General features: G+C 36.9%; 1 protein-coding gene across 21 annotated transcripts in view; it reads right to left on the reverse strand.

Annotated features, from left to right (window-relative positions):
* Positions 1-27,745, reverse strand: part of GPHN (gephyrin) — a 303,525-nt gene that overhangs the window by 196,332 nt on the left and 79,448 nt on the right. For all 21 annotated transcript variants that reach the window (XR_012628894.1, XR_012628893.1, XR_012628892.1 and 18 more), the window contains exon 2: positions 10,288-10,366. Coding sequence is in view for 18 of the 21 variants with exons in the window: in XM_074868126.1 (XP_074724227.1) it covers positions 10,288-10,366 (79 nt within the window). In the remaining 3 variants the exon portion in view is untranslated. The remainder of the gene's footprint in view (positions 1-10,287; positions 10,367-27,745) is intronic.

Consider the following 27,745-nt stretch of genomic DNA (forward strand, 5'->3'; position numbering starts at 1 on the left):
GAAAAGCGTAAGTGAAGAATCCAAGGTAAAATTCAAGTTATAGTGAAAGAAGGTGAGAAAAGTATACATGAAAACAACACAAAAATTGTGGGATAACTATACTTCTTCCCTCTTAAGCCACCATCCGTATAGATTTCTGCTGCACAGTGCTAAAAAGAAAGCAATTTTAAGGAGTCCCCCAGAACAAGTGAGACAGGACAATTCTTTCTAATTAAGAAAGCAATCTAGAATTTAAATACAGTGAATAGTATTGTATAAAAGCATGAAAACATCCCTAGGTAGCAATTTTCCGTATCTCAATGTCAGAATCATCCCTAAAATGTGCAGCAAAGGATTCCTTTACATCTGAAGCTAAGTGTTCTATTATAATCTTTCACTAGCAGATTGTCCATTTCCCCTGCTAACCTTATCTATACTGCAAATAAGTACACAAATCTCATAGAAGCCTTCTCTAAATAAGGCACTTGTTCAAGTATTTATAGCTTTGACAAAATGTATCCTCTTGTACAAGATGACTCAAGTCCAGGGGTCAGCTCTCAATAGATTTTCAGAAGAAAGAGCATTTCAGAAGAGCATTTAGTCATTTTTAACAGTGAGATTAGAGGACAGAAATTTTCTCCCATGTAATAAATTCTTACAGCCCCTGTGTTGTTGAGAGGCTTTTGTTCCTCCATTACTGAGAGTTCCAAATTTAAATTCAGCCATGTCAGAGAAGCCCACTCTACTCTGAAGGACAAGTGTTTGCTGACCCCATGGAGAAGAGTTTCAAGTTCGTATGTGCTCCACTATTTTTAATCAAACTACTATTCCTGAAAGTAGTATATAAAAACTGCCATACCAGCTCAGTCCACACAACTCAGTATGTTGTTTCTGGTGTTAACAAAAAAATGCTCAGGGAATAAACATATTACATGACCATGATTTGTCCCCTGGTACACACTTACTGCCCCTTGCCATCTTTAGTTCAGGAACTCTGCGGACCTAGATGCTGCATGCAGATTGTCAGCTTTAACAGCCAATTGTAGGTCCATCAGTCTAATTTTTCTTTTTTGTAACTATCATTACACTTCAGGCTTCCACATGATGTTACATCAATTATGAAATATTCAGTTCTGCTACACTTGAATAAGTATGTACTTTTATTCATTTTAAACCTGCTGTCTGAATTTTTTCCTGACACAAATTCTGATCCATGAAAACAGTGAATAATTGCCTGACTTTTTTTTTTTTTGAATTATATTCGTTCTGCGTCCCTCCACCATACATTGTTTCTTGGTTAAAGTAAAAATTTCTAGTCTATTTAATTCCTCTTTGTGTGGAAGCTGTTCCAAATCTCTGCTTAATCTTATGATCCATACCATACCCCTTTTAGAAGTTAACACAGTAGTCAAGATGCAAGCACATCCCAGGTTTATAGAGTCATATAAACAGGTCTTCTGTTTTGTCCTTGATTTTTTTTAGTAAGTCCTCATATCTTATTTTCTTTTCTGAGAACATAGAAACACAATACGCTGCTGAGTATTAAGAGGATCTTTTCAGAGAACCATGCACTAATACCGATACATGTTAACCTAAGATCGGCATTGGACCATCTCTCTCCTGTAGATACACACTATTTTTCTTTCCAGTATCTAGACACTGTGAGAAGACACAGAAAAGATCTGGATATAAACAGAAACAAAAACTAGAGTCTGGAAGAATGAGGTCAGGTGAAGTGTCAGGATAGCTGAAATTCAGATGAAGCCTGGAGGTGGCAAAATGGGCTTACAAGAGGCTGTTTGAGTTCTGAGAGTCACAGATCCTCAGAGAGGGGAAAGCTCATGAAAATGGCAAATGTAACAGAAAAAGACCCCTCCAAAAGAAGCCTGAAATAAGAAGATCAAGAAAGGCAAGAAAAGGTCACTAAGTGCAACTAGAAGCTGTGGTGGATTTGGGTTGGATGAGAAGACAAAAAAACAAAGCCAGAGATATGTACAGCATAATCCCTCAAGGAAATTCCTGGCATTATACATGAAGCTTTTAAAAAGATCTTGGACTGTGATTTTAAAAAAATGGAATATTGACCAGGAAGCTGGGCTGCTATATCATTAAATTCAAAAGCAAATGATGGGCTGCAAAATTATATTCGAACAAATGAACACTTTACCCCATTCTATTCTTATCAATTATTAGTGCACATGATTACAGAAAAAAAAAAGTCTGACATTTAACTCTGAGACTCTGTACATACTCAATTTTCCTACTTTCGTAAAAAGTTGTTTTGGTCTGATCCTGAATATACGCAGACACAGAGGAGTCTTGTCTACATTGCTTCTGAATGCAAAGGAAAGAAAAACCACAATTGTAGTATTACTCATACGTGTACTGGGTCTGGTTGGGATGGAGTTGACTTTCTTCACAGCAGCTGGTATGTTGCTGCCTTTCGGATTTGTGACTGAAACACACCAATGTTTTAACTATGGCTGAACAGTGCTTGCACAGCATCAAGGCCTTTTCTTTTCCTGCTCTGCCACCCCAGGGAGTAGGCTGGGGGTGGACAAAGAGTCAGGAAGGGACACAGCCAGCACTGCTGACCCAAATACTCCATACCGTAACATCATGCTCAGCAATAAATGCTCAAGGAAAGGAGGAGGAAGGGGGGGTAACGCTAAGTGGTTGTGGCGTTTGTCTTCCCAAGCGACCCTTCTGTGTGCTGAGGCCTGGCTTTCCAGGAAATAGCTAAACATCTGCCTGTTGATGGGAAGTAGTGAATTACTTCTTTGTATTAAGGCACTTTCTTGTACTGTTGGAGAATGTAAGGTATATTAAGACAAAGGGATTTAAAAACTGCAACTGGAAATAAAATAGTGGCACGAATTCTAAGCCACAAGCAGAGTGGATACTTTTAAAATCAAGGTTTAAAACATATAGAAAGAACTTTTAATAAGTTTTGTGAAACTGTCTAGATTGAAATTTGATCAATGTTTCCCAACCTGTGCCCTATGTATTTTTTTTTCAGACATCAGATAGTAAACATAGTAAAACAGAGCAAAAAGGACACAGCTTTTCTTTAGAACACTTTAAAAAAATATTTTCTAGCACTTCCATTTATAAATGAAAGTTTAAGTACATCTAATAAAAATAACAAACTTTAACCTGACAATGATCTAGTAACTCTCCATAACCAATGATGATGTTTCTTATTCCAACAAACATATATCCACTTATAACCGTTAGTTCCAGAACAAGTCAGAGAAAACAAACATTTCTTCAGCTCCATAAAAGAGTCTATTTCAAATGCATTAAATTTAAAACTTCCTAATAACAAGGAGGATCCCTGGTTACAGATCTCGTAAATATTGAAGCTCCCTGAACACATTTAGATAGAGGTTTGTGGCTAACAAGCTTCAAACAGCACATCCTTGCACCGCAGAGAAGTACTAGAACCAATTCTGAAACTAGTACTAGAACTGAAAAGCCAGATGGAGCACCCAAGCTGCAGCTGCCATGTAAGTGAACAACCCTTTCCCCTCAGCAATGCTCATCAGCCCAGACACAGCACTGGGGCTGCACAGCCTCTAGTTCCAGACCAACTTTTTCAGTTATTTGATTAGCTCATTAATTTTAATTGCAGGCTACCACAGGGCATTGCAAGAGCAAAAGGAAGAAAATTCCTTCAAGAATTTGGAAACATATGATGAAAGAAGACAAGCTTGTTCTGAATATAACTACTATTGGTAGATAAAGCTGACATGGAGCTTTAAAGAGGTTACAGGAGACTACTTTGGGCCAAGAGATAATTAGAGTTGAAAGTTACTAAGTGCTTAAGACATTTTCTTATGTTCTGCTTTGCCACATACTGCTGCTAAAGTTTTGCTTCAGACAGATGAAGTTGTTCCTACAGGTTTATGAGTCATTAAGCCTAAACAACCAAAGAAAAACACATGCAATATTAGCAATTTTTGCTACAAACTGCTAAGGACTCTCCTATGTGAGAAAATTCTTTTCTTGAAGCACAAGTAATCGAGAAGGTCTTCAACAAAGCTGAAAAGTAATTTCCTCTCAGATAATCAGTATGCCTAAAGAGAGAGCTCCTTACAAAACATCTGTAGAAAACATTTAGGGACTTGTTCATATGACAGGAGGTAAAAATTATTTGGCATGTGAACTGCAGAACAATCTCTGTGATACATTTGATGGAGCCTGGTTGGACTACAGAGAAGCCAAGCAGAGAAACTGGCCTGAGAAGAAACCTTGGTCACTTAAGGTAAGCATGTTTTAATTATCTTAAAAGGAGGGTAAATACAGTTTTTTCAGGCACATGCAAACTCTGCTTGCAGTTGAAGCAGATAAAGGCTTGTCTCACTCATTCCCCCAGACTGATCAGAAACCATCAAGATAGCATGAGGCCAATTCTACTTATATGAACTTTAAGAAGTGCTTATTAGATTAGACTCATCATCATCAATTGCTTTAGGTAGATGCCAGATCTTTGGAAGTTTGCCAGGTACAACTTTTTTATTAGATACCATCCTTAAAACAGGCTGCGCTTCTGTTACACCTCAGTATTGCTCCTCTGCATAACAGAGTACTCTGGGCTATCATACTGAGTCCTCCAGCCATGCTGAGGAAGATCACCTGATGAAATCACTTGATGCTTACAGATGAGCTCATTAACAAGAGACAAGAGAGGCAAGAGAAGTATTTTTTTAAACCAGACCTATTAGGGAAAACATGTGCTAATGCAGTCAAATAACAGACAAACAACTGAGCATGAGCTTCCACTACAATGCTGCTGCAAACCAAGGTAACAGCAGATAAGATTACAGAAAAAACATTTCCCCTCTACGCTGCATTACTGACAGTGGCAGTTAAATAAAAGAAACAGCCATGACATTCATATATTATAACAGGCACTGAAACACTAGAAAGGCTGCACAAAGGGGAGCGGGAGACAACTGGTATCATCATAACATGGGATTTGTAACCTTCAGCAAGACAGAATATGCTACTAATTTTCAAATGATGAGCAAAACCCAGAGAGAATGAACTAAAATACTTTCAGTTATCTTCAACAACTGCTAGACAGATTCCTTCAAATGTAGATAGACACTGTGAAATTTTACATCCACAGACTTAATATTGTATTTATCAGGTCTTCAATCCTACAGTATAGCTTGTGTCCTCAGTAAGATTTAAAAAAAAACAATAAGATCAGAGCTCCTCAATAATTCCTTCATCATCTTCAGTCCTTACAATTAAGTGGCCAATTCTAAAGCTCTCACAACTACCTCCCAGAAAAAGTATCTAGCTCCTCCTTCTAAGGTTGTAAAATACAAGGCAGTGACAAAGATGACTTCTGTCAGACTTCCATCTCCTCTCATGTGCAAATGGAATTCAAAGTTCATCCAGGAGTGTCTAACACTGAGCAGTTAAATTTTTTTTGGTTGTCACATTTTCTTCTCACAACTTTTACCAAGAAAAAAAGCTTCTGTAGTACTTAAGTATTAAAACAACTTCTGATCTCCTGTCAGAAGTTATCTGTTCTTACCTTTTAGATTTATCTACCCTGTCTTAATTGAAGTCAGCTAATCTGAAGGAGATATGAAACACAGTTTAGATGTGATGTGATTTTGCCTAGAAAGAAGTTAGTTACTCAGAATCTTTTGGATCTTGTTAATCTCAAAGAAGCTCTGTAGAAGTTTCCAAAACAAATGCGTATCAGTGATTATGAGCAGCTGCAGCTACTGAATTGCACAAAAAGATTAAAAGCGTCCTCTGTGTCTAGACAAGTATTTTATAAATTTTATGTCTACATACAGGCTGGAGCTGAAAGGAACATCTTATAAAGTGCCACAAAAACTGGGGAATGTTTTAGAACTTCTGCTTGAAGTAGGTGGAGGTATACCTAACCCTCTAATGATATGATGGTTCACGACTCAGAGGTTAAGTAAGTTAAATAACTTAAAGTTAGAAAAAAAAAATGGTAGTAAGGCACCTAGGAGGAGTTTCACGTGACAGCCATATTGAATTCTATCTAACCTATTTCTCTCCTAAGCACAGACTGGGTATATTGAGGGTGGAGAAGGAGGGGAAGAAAAAGGGTAGCATTCAGTCTGCTCCCAAGCGAGGAGTCAAATGAACTGATCGCTGTCTTTCCTTTGGCACCAGCTTAAGAAATTCTGCCTTTCCTCAAAGATCTCCTCACAAAAGCAGGACTTTGCTAGTATTTTAAGCTGTTCTATTGCATTTTACCTCAGCTGAACATAGTCTGAAGAACATCTGCACCGCCATTTAAGAACCACCAGCCTACTTCCTCCAATTACACCTACTGTCTGCAGCTCTGCTGTTTAAGACCATTCATGGAAAGACACCTATAGTCTTCTCACGTAGATAAATCTCCTCATACAATGCAAAATTTTAAATATCTTTTATGTGTTACTGGTATGGTAGGCAGGGCTGGAGTGGGTGCATAATCTAAACCAAATCATAGGCTTTGAATATTCATAGCCACATTGTTACCTATATAGGAATCAAACGAAGTTCCATCTGGTTTTTGGTCATATTAACTATGCTGATGTCAAACTGCCAGAATACATACTGTTTTCATAGAAAAAAAGAAGTTTGCCCTTCCAGCTCTCTACACTTACACAGTATCAAATATATGTAGACTGTAATCTGCAGAGCCCTCCCTGACAATCTTAGAAATAGATTTCAGTTTCTTTAGTCACACTGACATTTAGAATTTTTTCCAACTATATAAACAATCTAATCTGCTATAAAGTGAACTAATTCTTTCTCATCAGCCAAAAAGAAAAATCCCTTTAATAATCTTTTATATACTGTAGGCAACTCATACTTCCTCTCTTCTGCCATTGTTTTCTAAATTAAGTAACACCTGTCATGCATCCCAGTTTCTAACCGCCTTCTCCTCTAGCTGTTCTCCTACAAACCTCTATATCTTTTAAGTTTTGTGTCAAAAACTGGACACTGTATGCAGCAGAGATATCATGGGGCTCTGAGCAACCTGATCTAGTTGAAGATGTCCCTGTTCATCGCAGGTGGGCTGGACTAGGTGACCTTTAGACATCCATTCCAACCCAAACCATTCTATGATTCTATGGTCAGCTGCAATGAATAAATAGCAGTTAACTCTCAAACCACCTTTTCAGCTGAATCTCAAATCAACTTTTTGTTCAAATTCAACTTTTCTGTAATTAACTACAAAATGTGATTTAATTGTAAAGCTGTTGCATGCTTCCTTCTCCCTGTCAGTCAGTAACTCCTCACTTTCTGTTTGATAGACTTGTTTTTTTTGTTAAGCAGCATTTCTGTTTTCACTCACAGAGTAAAACATACAAATAGAAAGAGATGATCAAACTCCTGATTTCAGCAGCAGAGCTTTTATTACTAATGATGAGAGAACTGAAAGCAGATCAAGTTTACAGAGTCCAGATTGCTCTAGCTAGGAAATCACTGGGGAAAAAAAGACTACCCTGGCAATTAGGCATACTTGATATAAATCAGACACAAATCAAAAACCCTACAATGCTGTCCTTATAGAGTTTCATTTCAATGTAAAGGCACACTTTCAGCACTTCAGAAAAAGCGTTCTGCAATAACAAAAGAGAAGTTGGCTGTGATGGAGCTCAGAGTGGCAAACAAGTGAGATAGCAATGTAGCTTAGAAAACCATATGAAGTAGCTAAGTCTCACAAGAAATGGACACCATTCAAAATACATTTTACATGATGTATCAAACCATCCTAATCTAAAACCACTTAAACTTTTTTTTTTTATACTATCCTCTTGGTCTATTATACTGTATTTCTACCTTTGCTGCTAACCCATCATCTGCTAATACTGTGAACTCCTGTTAAAAGTATACACTGATTATCTATTCACATGCTAATGAACCCAAAATCTCTTGCACTCTCTTTGTTAAAATATTTTATTAGTGTCATACATTACAAACGCACTGCAAACCTTTAGAGTGACAGAGCCATTTGCAGAGAAAGAATCAGAATTTTTTATCTTAAATCTGATGTTGACATCTGATATTAGATTACAAAGAAAAGAGGCAGTTCGTCTATAGTCAGAGCAAATAAGCACCAAAGAAATCTTAAACTGTAAATATGAAACTGGTAAGAGGATGAATCAAATATTATTTTGGTATTTCAGGTATCATTATGGGTGAAAAGCTTGGCCAAATACTCTAAATATTTTAATTAAACTTTATTCTCATTTCAAAAAAGGTTAAATTATCTCTGCTGGCACTCTCATGCTTTGGCCCCATGCTGTCCTTTGCATCTCTCTTTGCATAATAAAGAATTCAGATGCCACAGGACCTTAGTCACCTACAAGAGGCTGGGCTGAACAATATAGCCTTAGATTGTTTCTTCATTTTGGAGATTCACTCACATCGTTACACATTTTGCAAGAACTCTTAATAGGTACTCCGTTGTAAAACTGCAAGAATATCAATTGGGAAAGACAAAACAAAGTCTATACATCGTTATCATCAGGCAGGAAAAAGCAGACTTTTCTTGCACTATAATATGTCATACAACAGAGGTGTCATAAACAGTCCTTGAGACCTAACAGATGTTTTGAGACTTTATTCAATCTTTCAAAGTGATAAAAATGGCTACATTGCAGTCACTTATGCTTCTTATGCTATAAGCAGACAAAATCCATTTCATTTATTTTGCAGTTTACAATAATTTATTACAATCTTCTTCATGTAAGTTATGGGCAAGGAAGGAAACTAGAAGATTTCATCACTTTTGGTAAACAGTAAGTAAAATGATCATTCTACAACAAAGGCAATTCATCCTTTCTGAAAGTAAGCTCCAGCAATGCAAAACCAAAACTGTGTGGCACGTAAGCATACCTGCAGTTCAAAAAAACCACATACAATTCTCAAAAAAAACCCAAAACACTCAAAAGGCAAATTTTGGTTGAAAATTAAGACCTTTGAAATAGCCTTGACTTCAACACTTAGATAGCAATTATTAAAAATTTACCTATTGCATTCAGTGATTGTCAAGCAACAGTTATACTTGTCCCCTGTACCTCTATCATTTCAGAAGTATAAATTATCAAATATTACATACATTATGTCAGAATTTCCCAAGAATGCAAGCATATATGAGTCACAGAATCACAGAATTGTCTAGGTTGGAAAAGGCCTTGAAGATCATCCAGTCCAACCATCAACCCAACATTAACAGTTCCCAACTACACCATATCCCTCAGCGCTATGTCGACCCGACTCTTAAACACCTCCAGGGATGGGGACTCCACCACCTCCTGGGCAGCCCATTCCAACCCCTAACACCCATTCTGTAAAGAAATGCTTCCTAATATCTAGTCTAAACCTTTCCTGGCGCAATATATGCATATATGTCATGTACCTGCAGCAACATGACAAAATGAATTCTGCATCTACTTCATTACTAAAAATCCCCTGTAACTGAAAGATGTCAAATATACCTTATTTTCCACTACTTCTCAACAAACACTGAAAAATGTGCTCTGCCAGTGTAAAGGCCCATCATGTTAGGACCCACTGTGGAATACACTATCATTTGTGTAAAAAAGATGCAAACTTTTCCCCTCTTTCCTTTCCCTCAGAACATGTGGTATGCTTGTGCATACTAGCAAGAAAATTTTCAGCTAGTACTAAAGTTAACTGAAGAGAAAAAAACCAACCACACAAAAAGGTTTGATAGAATTTCAAGTCTGGCTCAGAGCTCATGAGGTTGAATTTTATTTTAGAGGAAAATACAACACTGAGATGAAGACCACTAGTCTTGCCACGAAATAAAAATTAGATTATCTACTAATATACTTGAATTAAAACAGGTAGTAGAGGAAGAAATAAGTATCAGCTGTATGAAACCACATACAAAGAAAAAAGATCTACATGTTAAGATAACTGATGATAACATAATTATCCAGAAAACTACTAATTTATATGTAGTTCCTTCTTAAACAAGCAGGGGCAATAAGGTGCATACAACTCCGCCACAGAAATACCAACATGCACAATCTGCTACTTCTGATGACTCTTGTACCCTTTACTGTATGTGCTCACTGGATGTTAGTTCACAAACAGAAGTACATAACAAACAATGTGGTTTTAATAATATTTGTCTGTATTAAAGACTAACAACTTGGCAAGCATATTACCACTAAAGCACTAAGCATGCTTCATCATACTACTTCTTTATATAATTACAAAACTACTCACAAGGATATCATGAAGGAGCTTTTCTTTGCTTAGCAATAAGAGCCAGATACTCACAAAGAAGGGTCTTGGACCAGATCTTTAAGGTTTATCCCACTACGATCCTCGGCAAGGTTCCTGAAGCAACTGTCACTCACTAAAAAAAATAGAAATAAAATTAAAACAAAACAAAAACAGAGACAAAAATAAAAGAGGTGGAAATCTAAGAACAGAATGCAGTTGTTTTGATTAACTAGAAACACTTTTTAGTGTTGGGTGTAATTTGAACGTTCATATATAAAGTGTGATTTTCAGTGAGGTTTCACTCAATTTAAAGACAAGTCAATTCAATGCAAAGTGATAAACTCTGTAGCACAGGCTGTGTGGAAACAATCCATTTCAGCTGGTGTCCTTACTACTTCTTCACCTGTAGCTACAGGAAGTCTCAAACACGAACACTGGATGCACAGATATACACAGGTATCTATACCCTTAACAGCAGAGTCTTTAATCATGCACTGGTCAGTATTCTTTACCTCACCAGAAACAGTGAGAGTTGCTATGTATTTAAGTTCACAGTGGTTCATGGGTTAGCAAAGATGTTTAATATGAACAATATCCAAAACACGCAATTAAGACCAAAAATTTATTCAAACAGCCTATAATTAACTTCTAAAGAGCATGTAAAGCAGCTAGTTACTGTAATAATTAAAATTACAACACAGTAAATTTCACAGAAGTTTAAAAGAGTATTAGTGTGCTTTCATTTTCTTCACTACATTAAAAAAAAAAAAAAAAAAAAAGGTGTGATTTAAACATGAAACTCCAAATCCATTCTCTTGGCTAATTCTCTCAGCACATGTACCCCATTCCCACAAGCCGGCTCATTTCTCTTAAACACAACCACAGTCAATTTGAGAGGTGGAAAAAAAGTAGTGGCACAAATGCTTTTAAAAAATTCAGCATCAGTTCAAAGGAATTACAGTTATTTCCGACTATGGCAAACTTTCTGAAGGACAGAGATTATGATATGGCAAAATCAGTGTAAGGATCCATTTGCCATAACTAGCAAGGTAATCTGCCAGATAGAGGAGAGCTTATGAAGAAACGCATTATTGCTCATCTTCCAATACAGAACACAGCCTTGCATTTGGAGAAAGGGGGCGTGTTTAAAATCATCTGCAAAAGCAAGTGTTCTTACTTCTTCCTCTCTAAATGCAAGATACTCTTTTTCATTTACATCTGTAAGTATTCATGTGCATCACCAGCATCGAAAAAATGCGTATCATTCCCCAAATATGTTATTTTCACAGATTACTATACATACTGTGACAGACCTACCTAACACACTACAAAACTGCAAAAAGTTTCTACTAGTATCCCCTGTTGCCAATACGTCTCACGAGCATGAAACCTGTTAGTCTGCTGGGAAAGACAAGTACTAGAAGAAATGGTCCCAGAAGAAGGGGCTGGGGTAGCTGATGGAACAGGTACGGGCCCCACAAAGCCTGACAGGTAACAGTGGATGACAGTAACAGCAGTATTTGTCAAGTGTGGTTAACATCAAGAAGTTTACCTACTTTGCACCTCAACACTGTAATAAACAGTTGATATCCTAAGTTTCTGTTATCTGCCATCTCTGAAGACACTACCTAACAGCTGCTTGTGACATGCAATCCCTTGAAAGCAAGGCAGTATATCACATGGAGGCTCTTGTCTTTGAGGTGATTGCCACGGATCTTCAGCTTAAACAACAGCTACTTGTGCTAACAAAGTCCAGAACCCCTTCTTGTTCCTCCTGTGACAATTTAGTCACTGTCTCTATACTAAACTGTAAGTTACCTGCACTGAGTTTGCAAGCACTACCCACCTTGCCAGGGAAGGCCCTTAGGCCTTCAGAAATTTTTCATTTCCATGCCCATCTACTGCACTGAACCCAAGACCCTTGAAATTACAGTCTCTAACTCCTGAGTTAAAGGAGTAATTCCAAGATCAGCAGTCTTGCAAACAAACCTAGACTCTAGATCTTATGGCAGAAGAAAATCCCAGCTAAATTGATATTTGATAGTTTATGTTTGTCTCTTGTTAAGTTTGGCAACAAAACAGTAAACAGACTATTTTACCTACTGTCTTGTCATACATCCTACACTAGTGATGTGTCAACGTAACTTGTATGCCAACACTATACATCATGAATAAAAATGATGGTCAATAATGTTTTTTCACTACTGACAAATCAAACATTTCTTAAGCATTAAATGCTTAATCTAAACATGCCGTATTTCTTCTACTGTCTTCTCCAATCTCTTAATTGAAAGTAATTACAATCATAATTGAGGAAATTGTTGAAACTGTTCTAAAACTTTTTTAAAGAGAAAATGAAAAGCAACAACATAAAATTATCTTATCAGTAAAACTGGCTATTATTTGTCTGTATGTAACTCATGGAGTTTATAAAACAAAACATGTTTCAAATAAATGCTTAAAATGAAAGCCTAGATTTGCCAGAGACTCTTTGTCTTTCTTGTTCTCAACATAACTCTAATATTATAATACCCTTTTTATAAAGGAAGTTAAAAACTGCAAACCTGCCCTCTAGTTAGCAGAGCTGGGCAATACAATTTTTGCTAAAAAGACTAATTCAACATCAGTCAAATATCTACAAACTTTGAAAAGGTATCAACCTTGTCTCCCCAGGTTTGGTTGGTTTTTGTTTTTGGTTTTTTTTTTTTTTTGACTGTAGGACAGTCAGAACACTGGGAAGCTGCAAATTTGCAAACAAGCCTCCTCTTATGTTACTGTTCCAGGCAGACCCAGAAAACACAGATGCCTCAGATAAATGTGGAAAATTTCAAACCTAGTTTTAACAACCAAGAATTCCAACAGTTCAGTTAATATTCACCAAAATCAAATTTCTGAAAACTAATATTTGTCTATAATTGCCAATTAAATTACTAGCATTGATAGCAACAGGAGAGCTTCCAGTGAGAGGAAATAATTCAGTGGAATAGGCTGGAATAATACCTCTTCGTTGCACTTTACTGACCTCCATACAGGCACAGCCACGCTCTATCACATCCTTGTAAACTCTAGCCCAGGAAAGAAAACAAATGTTCAGCAATAAACATGGGGTGGAAGCAATCAAGCAGAGTAGGTACTACATTTCTCACGGCTTAGGAAACTGTAAATCAGCACTGCATGTATTTTTAAAAATTGTATACTCTGATTGAAATGCAAGCTATTTATTTTAAAAAGGACATAGGGTGAAACTGTGTTTGATAGTATGGCAGAAAGATCAGAATGATCAATGGTGCTTTAAGGTTTGAGGGAAGAAAAGGCAGAAGAAAACTTTGCATCACAGCCACAAATTGTAGTACATACACAAAGGCCATGCCTAACTTCTTGTCTTTAAAGCACAACCAAGGGAGACTTTTGGGTAGGACATCTATATGAACACAATCCCCATGCAGGATTTTGTCTTGTTTCAAATTTTCATTTTTATTTTTTTAATCCCCCAAAAGTTTATAAAAGTTAGTATTTCAAGCAGTGTGGAGTGCATGGTTTATGGAGAGATACACCCCTCTCTACATATTCACCAAGTGACTGATCCTCTTCTCTGTATTACACTCCCAATGTATGCTTCCTTATAGACAAGGAGAATCACAATAAAAAAAGCTTCCTAAAACACATTTGCTCCATGAAGTATTGTACATGCAATGACAGTCTATAAGATACTACAACTATTTTTTAAGAAATTAAATATTGGCACAAATATTATGGGCAAAGACTGAATCCACTCCTACCACAGTCTGCATAGTCTGAAAAACACCACACTAAGGAGAAATCCCTAAACATCCATTACACAGTTTGACTTTCAAGTGAGCTGTTACATGTATCAAAATTGACGAGGTTTTAGCAATAGCTCCAATTCTCTCAACATTCATCCTACTTTAAGCTCCTGGTTTCTACTACTGATGTTCTGCTTCTGACCCATGTCTGGTCTTGTGCCTAGGAAGTAACATAAATGGGAGCCAATAAGGGAGTCAATTACACAGCATACAAAATTCTGTGTGAAAAGTTTAAAATCAGCATTCACACTCTAATGTGCAAACATCCAGTTTACAACAGCTGTGAAGCCTTCCCACTTGGCATTTGTGAACTTCTAAATCTGTCTATATGATTTTTTTTCCTTTGGTTTCTTTAACAGTTTTAAATGAGACTATATTGAAGGAAAATGGATTATTCATCTGTTGATTTCAAAAATGAGAAGTAGAAGTTCTTCAACTCTGAAGGTAAACTAATATTTTCTTCAGGTAGAAGCAGGATATAATCTGTTGCAAACTTTATCTTTTTTAAAATGTTTTTTTAAATGTCCTACAATTTGAAAACAATATAGCCCTTTAAAACTGTCACTTAATCTCTTATCCCACACAGTGTATTCCCAGTAAACAAAAGCCCTCTTTAGATCAAAGCACTTCCAATTCTACAGGTGTTAGCAGGCAATTTCATATCATATTCTTTAGAAAAAATGCAATCATTACCCTCAAAAAATGAAGTGCTATCTATAGTTTGGTAAAGAAAATTAATAATAAAGTTTACTCCCCAATATCAAAACATGCAGTTCCAGGAAAGTGAGAAGAACTACTATTACCTGCCAGATTTTCCTCTTGGTTCTCAGAATTCAGAACTGCTTTTAGATTAGTTGTGGTTACTTGTTGATAAAAAAAACTATCTTTACAACAAAAATGCTACACTCAGAAAAACTGTCCTTGATAACTGTGATGCACTATTAGTTCGAAAATACATAGACTACTACAACATTGAACAGTATGCACTGAAGTATAAGATATCAATTTCTTACATTTTTGTCTTTTAATGATAACATCTCCTAAATTCACTTCTTTTTCTCAGGACTTCTTCATCTGTTTGTAGCATTTCTGGCAGACTTTCCATAGCAGATCTCTCTTCCTTACCCCTCTTTTTATAGGATCATTTATATGTTTAGGTTTTTATACCAGATTCATTCAGCAGCTGATAAATACAGAAAATATTTAATACACTTGGAGATGTTCTGGAAAGTACTTGTCTGGCACAGCATTGTATTCTAGTCTGGTTTTGCTTGCAGTAAAGCATTATTCAGAAGTCTCATTTCAGATTCAGGTGGTTATGTTCCACACACTGCATGCAAATGTAGCAGGATTCAAGTATTTTGTTTTTGTAGGTCCAACCTTATACACGCTGCAGCAAGCACCCACTTTTACCTATTGTAATTGTACATATTGTTGACTTCAAGACATAACAAATGCTGCTAAAGAAGCTTAGGTTTTAGGATATAAGAAGGTAACAATTTTTTGTCAGACCTCAAAACATCTCTCTTTAAAAGCCTATTCTCCTGCAGACACAGAATTCCTGTCCTATAGGCATACTTTAAAGAAGGCAAAGGAATGGGATAGTACCAGAAGGTAAAGATTTATCCTCTTACTATTAAAATGGTTTCAAGGTATTTTGTAGGTCCCATGAACAGTAACATCAGAGATAAATATCCTGCCTCTTTTCTCTGCCACTGCCATATTTTCCAAGTGACTTCATGTCAACCAGAAAACATACATAAAACAGATGGCATATTACAGAAATTTTGTAGCACCTCCACCAGATCTATTACAGAAAACAGCAAATTAATTATAAGAGCACTTATACTATTTGCATATCTGCACACAAATCTCTCTGAGGTATTTACAGAATAAAAAGAACTACTAGTCTGCACGCAAATTGCAAATGCTTGTAACTGCTAAGAAAGTATGTTGTCTGTGAGTAGCAGAAATGATGAGGGCTGGTTTCCTAAGAAGATGTGATCTAAATGCCATTTGCTATCACCATAATACATCCAGATTCTCTCTGATACCTACACAAGGAAGAGAGCTAAAGCTAATACAAAGCCATGCATGTGAAAGCAGCAGTCAATACCAATCTGCCTTTTCCTCAGTGGGGATAATAATATGAGTCTCCTATTTGCCTGTGTGCTAATTTTAATTTAATTTATCGATAACTATTTTTTAAAAATTCTCTTTTTGTTACATTGCGCTTACTTTTCTATTATCCATTTATCACTTCTTTCATACGTGGGTTAAACAGGTTTAAAACGGGGGACCTGAAAGACAAATGGAAAGACTGAAGGATGACATTATCTATCTTTTGATCATGTAAACCTTGTTTATCCATTGCAGATTATCTAAAAACCACTCTCGAAATTGCAAGGCACCCATGCACACCAAATTTCAAGTTTCCTTCCCTTTTCATTTCCACTTTAAACTTCATTCTGCTAAAAATAGAGAATGAAATCATAAACCAGCAACACTTTCAGTTTTAACCCACAACTATTTGACAACAAAAGTAGTTGCAGCACCTTAACACAGTCACTAATAGGTTGTGCAGTATGGGGACTAAAAGGTTGTGCAGTATCTGGACAAACATGTCACTGTGGAAGCAATTTTTTAAATTGTGTTAAAGCATGGTGGTATTTACAGCACACAAATAAACAGCACTCAAAGATTTGCTTAGGGGTGAGCAGGTTCAGGTGACAGAAAACATGCCACACCCTCCACACATTCCAGTATTCTGACCTGAGAGCTATGCAAAAAAAGGTAACAAAACATTTTATTTAAATGGAGCATTAAAAGAGCTAAAATAGCCACATGAAGAAAGGAGTCCCTTTGGATTGTATTTCTTCTATTTTCAAGTATAAAACTCATTAAATCAGTGAAAAATAAGACAAGTTCAAAACATTACGCTGGTGAAATTAAGATGCATAGGATATGCTGTATCAGAGATGGTTAATACTTTTCAGATAAATCCAGATGCAAATGATTTTTTTTACCCCATGAGAACAAAGAATTACATTCCAAAAATAAGCAGGGCCTTTTTATATCAGTGTTGTATCCTTGCCATTTACATAACCACTTAATTTCTATTGCCAAAGAAACAGCAACAGTTCCAGAAAAGTGAAAGTAACTGAGAAGGTCTGATCACATCACTGCTTGAGCTCATTATCCCTTTATCTTTGAAAAGTTTGTCATCAGAAATACAAAGGCGGAGGTGCAACAGTTTGGAACAAGTTACAGAATGTATCCACCGGGGGGAATTTTTATTGTATGAAGTAATGTGAAAATCTGATAGGAAAACAAAGGAAGACAAAGGCTGCTTCTGCAAGATATCAGATGAAGCCTGCAGATCAAAGTAAGCACACTGTTGAGATTTAATCTGTTTGAAATAAAAGAGCAAACCAGTAACTTCAATTTACTTAATAAAATTTATTTTCATTGGGCATTCAGAGCTAGTCATAGTATCAAGACTAGCTGTAGTTTCAATTCATGTATTATAATTCACTCTCAAATATAAGTTCTCAGCAGACAAGCAAGAACACAGTTATTTTATTCCAGTTATTTCCATTCATCAAAGTCCCATAAACAGCCTCTTTCTCACCCACCCAGCAAGAGCATTCTTGTGCTTTCTCTGCCATATCAGTAGCCACCAGTACGATATATTTGTCCCTATTTTCTCTGACCAGGTAAAGGTTGACACAGCAGACAACCTATCAACTGCAACTTAATAGATTTTAAAGACAAGAATGCAGTGATTAGTTTGACTCCCTGTATACATCTGCCCCTCATATCTAATGAATGTTTCCGTCATCTGCTTTGTTTTTCAGTTTTTGTCATACACTATAATACAGGGAAATTCTAAGTATATTTTTTCAAGACAACAAAATTTAACATCCACCTTTATGAACATCCCATAGCAAGCTCTTCAAACTGTGCTTTACTGGATCTCAGAGCAGAGCAATTCTTCTCTCCCTTTCCTTTCAGATGAAATGCTACGAAGTGCCAGAATGGTATCCTCGAGGATTGACAAAGAAGTACTGCTATAAAAAAGAACTAATCTACTCAAAAAAACAGAAGAGAAAGGTTCAGGTGACCTAGTGAAAAAAAGGGTGATCATAAACCAGAAATACAAGTTAGACCTGCAAATATATGATTTTTTCCAGAAAACACAGGGAAGCAATAATGCCACCTGTAAGCCAGGTGCAAAGGAGGGCTATTGCAATGATAAAGACAAGCAAGACATCTCAGAGGAAATGAAAAGAGCTTTCTTGTTTAGCTTAGCAAAAAGAAAGCATTAGATGGTTGCTGCTGGTGTGTTTATATAAATACACCAGAAAAACAAACATCAGATGGAGAAAAGATAAAGAATAGTGTTGCACAAGAAAAACAACTGTGAGAAAAACATAAGAAATATAGAGCAAATTTTCCAAGAGCTAGAAGGGTGAAACCTCACAAATAATTTTTCTGTAAGAACAGTAAGGGCAAGGAAAGTGCACAGGCTGGTTCTCAACAGATTTAAGAATAGATTAAATGACACAGGATTTGTTCTTGAACACAGGAGGCCTTCTGTGCCACAGTTGCTAATGCTGTAAAATTTATGTTCATAGCCTTTGCTATGAACTTCTAAACCCCCCCAAGGTTTCTCCCATTTTCTAACAGCAATTAAATGAGCCATTTTTTCTGTGTATCCATTAGTCTAGTGGGTTATGCCTCTTTCAAATGATTTATCATTTAAATTTTACAATATTTGTGTGGCCTTAGGCTACAAATTCTGTACTGGGTTTTAATCTAATACTCTAACAAGCTTGAGTTTTAACTCAATCACACTGTCAGTGGGCTCACTGCAGTGATCAGGTGAACTTCAGGAAAAAACCTTCAAGCCATTAAAGACATTTAAATCTTTGGAGATGTAGCATTATCAATATTTCTGTTTGTACTCAAAAAAAAAAATTAATTCCTTGAAGCTATGAATACGAAATGGTTGATGGAATGTTTCCTTTGGACTTCTGTTACTTTTCACTGGAAATAAATAAGTTTTGTGGTTTGGGGTTTTTTCCCCAACAATTATTTCCAATAAGAAGTTTTTGTTGCACATCCTTTGACTGAAAAATGGTAAAAAAATTCTAGGACAGGAAGGAAAAGGATAGAAGGGAAGCACATCTAAGAGAGGGGAAGAGAAGAGTTAAAACAGCAACAGCAAAAAAAGCTAAGTACTTCTGAAGAGTAATACCTCCTTTTAGACTTCTCTGAAATTATTAGTTCCATCACATGTGAGAATTGCTGTACTTACAGCAGATGCCAAGAGCCATTCCTTTAAAGGGCAGTCTTTACAAGGAAGTCTTGATTTTCAGCTTTGCTTATTTCTTTAGGGGATGTCTGGGAGGTTTTTCCATTACTCTAAAAAAATAATATTCTTATCCTTAATCTTAGTTTTCTAGTATTTTATTTAGTTCAGGAAAAGAACATGTTTAGTTTCTTAGCTAACAACATCTGAAACAATTCACAGCATCTTATACACACCCAGTTTAACAGCTTACATGGATTCTTGGTCACAACGCATACTAATCAAGTCTACAATCAATCTCAGCTAGATGCACTGTTAAATATGCCAAAGTATGCCTATGCTAGATGCTAACACATTTCACATCTTATCTGCCAGCCTGATTAAGAAACACAAGCATCACAAGAAAAACTATACTCCATCTTCCTAATGACACATTCTGTCTATAAACACTGCATTTCTTACATAAACCACTCCAGCAACCTCTCCATTTCCATCTGTCCCCAAAACACAAACATCTTATTATGGACCTGTGAGCTCAGGTTTGCTTGGCCAATTAATGACAGTATTTAAGAAACCACACCTCACATTATGGCATGCAGCAACGCCCCTCTTTGCACTGCTGCACAGTTAAATGCATACAGACCTGCTGACACTTAGACAATCCTCCAGAACCAAACCACAGGCCCCAGGGCCTCAGTGTGTCCTGTCTTCCCTCTGCTCATGTCTCATACAGCCCTAGACACCAGAAATCAGGTAACTTGTCATCCTCAAGGAACCTGAGGTATTTTCTGCGCAGCTCAACATAGTCTGACAAATGCTGTTAAAAGAAACCACCTCAAAACCACATAGTAAAAAAGGACAGGGGAAAAAAAGCTACTTTGTTCAGTGTTATTCAGGTCATTGTCCAGCATCCGAAGTACCTAAAACTCCATCACGGCAGAAGACGACAACTCCAAACTTGAGGATTCCCCTAGTCATTGTACCTATGGTTTGAGAAAATGCCTTCCCTGAATCCAGATCTACAAATGACGCACTACGGGACTTACACGGAAGGACAGTATGAATTTTAGATTACAGGAAGGGGAAAGGAAAACACAAAGACAAGGCACAGACCTGGAGGAGATCCAGGATCAGACCATAAAGCCAGATGTCTTACTGAGTATTTTGGGTTCATCTTCTGAGTTCAAGTGAAAGCAAATAAAGCTCATTCACAGTACTGGACCATGGGGGTGACACAAACTGAGATTAACAGAAATGAGGGTTGACATAGAGTTTAGGGATATGGTGTAGTTGAGAATGGTCAGTGTTAGGTTAACGGTTGGACCAGATGATCTTCAAGGTCTTTTCCAACCTAGATGATTCTGATTCTGAGGAGGAAGCAGAGCTGACAATACTAAATGTGTTAATAAGCTAATAACACTGCAGCAATCCCAATGACAACCAAGTCCAACTCCAGCCTGAGTGAAGAGTGTTAAATCAAATGCAGCTGTAAGATTTCAAAGCCTGAAGGTGTAATCATAACAAAACAACGCCAGTTAGCACATAAGCCAAGACAAACATGTACTGCAGACAAACAATTCCATTACAGGCAAGGACTTGATGAAAAAAGACATTCCCTCCTTTATTTTCTAGGCAAAATTAGCACATGGGCCCAGTCTGGTGTACCTGTCCCTTTTGTTTGCATGCCTAATGAATCACCTGGGACAGAAGAGTCCCCTGTAAGCAATTACACAATACCAATTCATTTAGCACAGCTCTATATGCAAAGCTTTGAACTGAGGCCCTGCAAGCACCATACTGACCTATAAAAGGCATTCTTTTCTTCTGATAGCAGAGGTGATGAAAGGATGTTTAAATTAAAATTCGGTTGTAGCTACCTACTTTATTGGGAATAAGCATGTCCATTCATGCAAAGGAATCTTTAAACTATTCTCTTTAATTATTAGAAGATTAAATCTTTAAACAAATCAGTATAATTTAATAATGTAAAATGAGGATATGAGCTAAAAATAAAATGTAATAAAAATACTCATATATTTAGTACAAATACATTACCATCTAAACAGTATTTAACTGTTCTACATTTATTACTTTTTCCCAAATCTAGCTTTTATGAAGTAAATTATATCCATATGTTTACAAATTTCAATTCACTGAATGTAAATTCTTGATAGTTTATGGCAAAATTCTTTAAGGAAGTGGGAAAACAATATTATCAAAATTGCCTGCAATGAAACTTAAAAACAGGACAATACCTCTTTGTCCAAAATGTAAGTAACTTCTTTAGATATCTTTTTTGTACTAGTACTCTTAAGCCTCCTTAAAACAAGTGGTACTACAAAATACAGTTTCAAAATAGAAACACTTTAAAGAGAAATTTTCAACTCTAACTAGAAAAAACAAAAACCACAACAGAAGTGGTCAAGAAAAACAAAGTGCATTAAGATAAATCCTACAGCTCGTTTAAAAAGCAACTACCACCACATAGTTTTCTTTTTACAAACAACTTTCCATTAACAAAAGTAAAACAATACCTCAGATAATGGAGGAAAAAACCTCCACAGACAGTTACTACTGAGCACTTAGTGTAACACACCAAACACCACAGCCCATTTGGCTTCAGTGGGTTCAACCCACCCTATTGCACACTGTTTCTGGTAGGTCTTACTTGCTCAGACGCAGCACTGCACATGGACTTATTTAACTGGCAAGAGCTCAGTTTGAACTGATGAGCCCCGCTAAATCTAGACTGTAAGGCCACCACATTAACACCAGCTTGGATAGAGCAGGACTAGCACTGAGGCACATGTACTAAATCCTGATCAATCTTCACTGACTTTATACACTCTAATAGCCACTGTATAAGCTTAGGTCAGGAAACACCAAGACAGATACACCTAAGCTAACTTTACATGGTGCCAACTCAGACATGGCAGGGTTTATCAACTCAGATTTACAGCAGCGTAAAGGCATCTGAAGCACCCATAAACTCGTGGAAAAAATAGTCACATTCACACAAAGCTGATTTAGGCACGCCCTTTTGCGGGCTTCCCAGGGCTGTGCAAGTGGTGGGAAGCTGTGTTTCTTCACGATGATTTGGAAATGTACTGCAGGTCTTTCCAGAACAGGTAAGAGATCCAGCTACACTCATCCCTGAACAACTGCTGATATCAAATCCTACAGAGGAAAGTACAGGTTATAAAAAACAGGATTTTCAGTATTGTTTATAGTTAGGTCACTTCTGTCTCTACTGGTGGCAGTGGTAAAGATCTCAGTGGGGCAAGTTCCACTCAGGTGCCACAGGAGGAGAGGACCTCTCACCAGAAAGCCTCTATTTTATGAAACAAAGAAATCCAAAAGAAACAAAGATTTATTCCTTACTCCCAATCTCTAACTCAAAGAAAATTAAAGATTTTTAAATATTTTTCCCAATGTTTTGTTTATTCTAATGTTACATGTATAAACTGCGCCTATTCTATACAGCTCTGGGGCTGACCATTTATCACGGAATTGTTCGTAGAACTGAGATTGACTCCTTCATCCCATTATTCATTTGTTTCCCATGTCTGTTCCTAATGGTTATGAATAAACTTTGAAAATGTGAACCCATGTCTCTTGTCATTTCTTCCAACTGGGAGGATCCTGAAAAACCTTTAAATAGTTGGAACTGAGCCAATTATCTCAGTGAGCTGTGAGAAACCTGAAAATCAGTTTTAAAGCTAAGTGTTTATAGCTTTACTGCCCATCACTCATTCATTCAACTAATTATTAAAATTACAATCTCAAATTATTCCAGAGTCATGCTTCATATACTACGTGAAACATGCTTCACCAAATCTGACATATAGAAAATAAAAAGATGGAGACTAAAAATATGCTAAGAAATTGTAACAGAAGCAAGCTTTACAATTGTGTATCTTCGTTTATGTTACTTACCGAGTTGCAACATTCAAGACTCTTTATGGAGTCTTGATTGCCAGTCCTTGATTTTGGGTCCTGATTACAGGGTGAAAATACAATGGTTATTTCAGTTTACTGTCCGTTCCCTTTCTGGAATCTTGATATGCTCTTACAAACAGATATTTTAAAACAACAATTTTAACTGACAAATCATGAATGGCATTAAAAATATTTTATTAGTTTAAAATTTGCTTACTTTAATTGTAGGTCTTCAGCCCACTGTGTGAGACAGTAAATAGGAGTGCTTTCTAGCCCTGTACAATCCTTATCTGATAGGACCCCAGAGAGCTCAAGTCCAATGTTTCCTCCTATGAACGTTCCTCTACGCATTTAAGCATGTTCACTCCTAACTTTCTATCTGTACTGTATTCTTTTTGAGCTACTGTATTTTAGCCATGCTCAAAATTGCATTCCTTAGTAGTTACAATGAAATTAGAATTACTGATGCGGTAAATAGCCTAGATTACTTCTCCCATCTGTTTTAGCTACCTAAACATGATTTTTGTCACAATCATGTTGCTCATTTACCTAACTTACTTTGTCTTTCAGGGACTCACAGTCATTTCTATTCCTAAACACCTTTGCTACATACAAATGTTGTCATCTTACTACCGTCCCTGTTTGTGTAATGTGAATACAGTATCTTTTTTTTCCCCTGAACAGAAAAAATTTTATCCTCTGGAGATACTCTTGTCACACTGATATTTGACTGCTTACTCTTAGCTATTAGTTCCCTCTCTTGGCTGATTCCAAGTCTTTAACAGATTTTAACTCTAAGCCTACAGCAAGCAACAAAGGGGGAGAAGTCTTTAAAACCTATACAGCCTGTCATCTCTCATATGTTTGCTTATACAGGCAATGAATCAAATCAATCAATCAGGTGTCAGGGCCATACCAAGACATTCTGGCATCTGTAAGAGAATGACACCCCATATGAACACTTGCTCCTCTCCATTTAAATTTCTTGCAGCTCAAAAGAAACCCAGCAGTTCCCACATTTGTAACATGGCAACGTGGAGCATCATGCCAAGGGTTCCCCCTCACTAGCTTTTCTGCTCTATGCACCCAGCCAAGGCAACGGTCCTGGAAATGAGACAAGCAGAGCAGCAGCAGAATACTGAGAGGTTCCCGCTGACGAAGCCCACAGAGACAGTATTCCCTGGCAATCACAGACCCCTCCTGCCTGACTCACCGCGTTTGGCATCTCTGCCTGCTGGCACGCTACGGCACTTGGCATTACAGGCTCTGACACACAGTCTCAGGCTGCATGTGTGTGTGACTGTCTCAGTTAGGAAGGCTAAATAGGTTATCATCCATAGTCTGGGCTCATTTCCTGTCACTCTTACAGCCCTATCAAGAATAACATGTTCTTGTGGCCCTCTTGAAACTCCAAGTCGTATATGTATACTGGTTTTCCTTATTTGCTCTGAGTCCTCCCTGCTTGATCAACAGTGAGGAGGAGGAGGAGGAGAAGAAGAATGATAGTATTATTATTATTTACTGCACCATTAGTAATCCTTACGGTTCACAACTGGCCAACAAAAATAGATGCAAATGGTATATGCCATTGAAAAGTTTGGTGTCTTTTCTGTCATTATAGAATGACTTTTGTTCTTACTGAAGCCTTTGAGCTGTGGTGTTTTAAACCAGTCATCTGAAGACTACAAAAATGGGAATGGATATCAATGTTATTTTAATTGGGAAAGAAGGAAACACTTCCCTGCCAAACCTTTTCCTTTTCTTTTTTACAGTGTATTCTGAGATCTGCAATATTAATAAATTCCCTTTTAAATGGGCTGTTGAGTGGATGGGAAACTGAATGCATCACACCATTTACTAGTTTACTCTGGAATTCCTCACTTAAAAAATATCTTAAAATTTATAGGTATGCATGGTATGCATGTTTGGTATGCAGTTTTCCTGAATTCCACTACTGACTTCTGTGTATTTACAGAAGTATATTAAGGAACTATAACAGATATTGTGAATCAATTGTGCTGAATTTTTGCAAATTACTCTCATTCTCCTCTCATTCACCAAGTGACAATTAATACTTCTCATCACTGGGGAAAAAACATTACATTTTGGTACTGTTGACTGCAGAAATCCTAAAATAGTGATTACACCTCACATTTATAAATAAATCCTAATTTTTTTCCACAAAATATTGACTTTTCCAAAAAAAAGACTTTTGTATTCTATGCTTTTTTTTAATTTATGTTATATTAACATTAATTATATATAAAGTATATGCATATACAATTTCTATATGTAAGTATATTAAATATCTATTATATTTTTACATATCCTTAAATAGTTTATATATATGTGCATGTGTGTATGTGTGAATACATGCATATTTTTTTAAAAATTGTTTTGGTTGAATACTGGAAAAGGTTGCCCAGCAAGGTCGTGCACTCTCCATCTTTGGTGGTGTTCAAGACCCTGGAGGACTCCCCGAACAAGCTGATCTTATTAGATTTGCTTTGTGCAGGGGACTGGCCTACCTGACCTTCACAGCTCCCCTTACAACCTAAATTATTCTGTGATTCTATAAAAAGGCTTCTGTTTCATTTTTAAAAATTTTACTTACTGTGGTTTTAATGTAAAAAACTTGGCTTCCAAAACAGAGAAAAGAAGGGCATTAACATTAGAATCCATTAACATCAGTAGCCTCTAGTTACATTTTGGAAGAGAAGCAGCAAGCTGAAAACTCATATGAATGTCCCATTAAAATAATTTGTAAGATCTGCTTGCATTTAGAACTGCCAGCAGAAGCACTGCCTGCCTTTCAGGGTTGCTGGTTTTAGGCAACCACCACATTTCATAGTGCTGTAGTGTCATAAACTAAGCAGGAAGGCCTACAGAATGAAAACATGGAAACACTGCCAGATGTTAAAAACACGTGAATGGTAAACTGCCACATAAATTAAGATTCTATAAACAGCAGCGCTTTCATCAGAATACATAAGAAAACATCCTTAATGTACTTTGCCACAAATGGGATGCTATAACATTATTTTCTGAAGCATCTTAGTCAGTAAGTCTATTTAAAACAATTTCTGACCAAAAACTCTTGTACAGAGTGACAGCATATTCAGCATTGTTGAGATTTCTCTAGTGACTGGATTGCCCACTATTGGAAAAACTTTCAAACACCAAGGTATTTTAATTTTTCAAAATTTTCTACTGAAAAAGTAATTGAGGATCTTGATAACAAAGCACTTCAACACTCCTTGTTTATGATGCAGAGCTTTTTTTTTTTTTTCCCTTCCATTTTGTATACTCTACTGCATTTTCTCCCTCACATTTTAAGCATTTCAAAGACATTTATAGAGAGAAATTAATCTGGTATACAGGAATTTAATTTGAGGCTTCTCATTTCCCATTACCACCAGTTTGGAGGTCCTGTCTTCAGTCTACCTGTTCAGTTTTGTGTCCTGCCCTTCTGGGAAGAAGAGAAAACAACATCAGCATAGGCACGGCAAAGCCACTGAAGGGCATGCAGGGGCTCAGCAATAGAATACTCTCCTCTGAAGAGGCAGAGTCAGGCTGGGAAATGCTTTAAAGGAGTATCTAAACTCTTCCTGCACAGCAGGGCATACACTCTTTTGCTATTCCTTAGCTTGAGAAGATGTTAAAATATTTGAAATTATTTTTGGTGTGAAGAAATGGCACTTTTTGGCAGCGCCATTTAATTCACTAACGTTTCACACCAGCAGAAAGATAGCATTTCTGCTCTTCGCAGTATAGAACAGTTTTAAATGCATCAACACATCATAGTCAGCTGTTAACCATGCCATGAGGGCTTTTTCACTACAAAGACAACGATGTCAACAACAAAGATCCACATTGTATCTCTTTCTGATTTATATTTTGATGTCGTTTATGTTTTCTGTTGAAGACTATTTGCAACACCCTAAACCATGAGGAGGGTTAGGGTTTCCCTGCTCTGGAAGTCTATAAGCCACGGATAGCTGACCAGCAGGTCCATCAGCCGCTGCACGCACGTAGTGTGTGTGATGAAGCACCTAAGAGAAGGCAGCACTGCACTGAGGATGCATGAGTGTCCAGAATCAAAAAGGATGATGAAAGATACTGGGGATTGAGAGGGTGATGGGCTACAACCATCTCAGCTGAGCTATGCCTCCTCCCTCACCAGTATTTGCTTTAACCATGCAAGAGCACACAGAAAACTGTATCAATTCTGAAGTTTGCAGATTCATAAAAATATTACCATGGTGGTTCACACTGGTGGCATATCTAGGCAATACCCTGTTTCCAACAGTAGACTGTGCAGGACAATAGACAAAAAGGTGCAGAATGAGGCATTAAAATAATCTGCCCCGTCTGAAAGCTGCACCTCAGTTTCTACTAGTATATCCTAATTGAAGTGTTTTTAAGTCTTCTGATA

Source organism: Strix uralensis, chromosome 4 (assembly GCF_047716275.1).
Source record: "Strix uralensis isolate ZFMK-TIS-50842 chromosome 4, bStrUra1, whole genome shotgun sequence".
Classification (NCBI taxonomy): Eukaryota; Metazoa; Chordata; class Aves; order Strigiformes; family Strigidae; genus Strix; species Strix uralensis.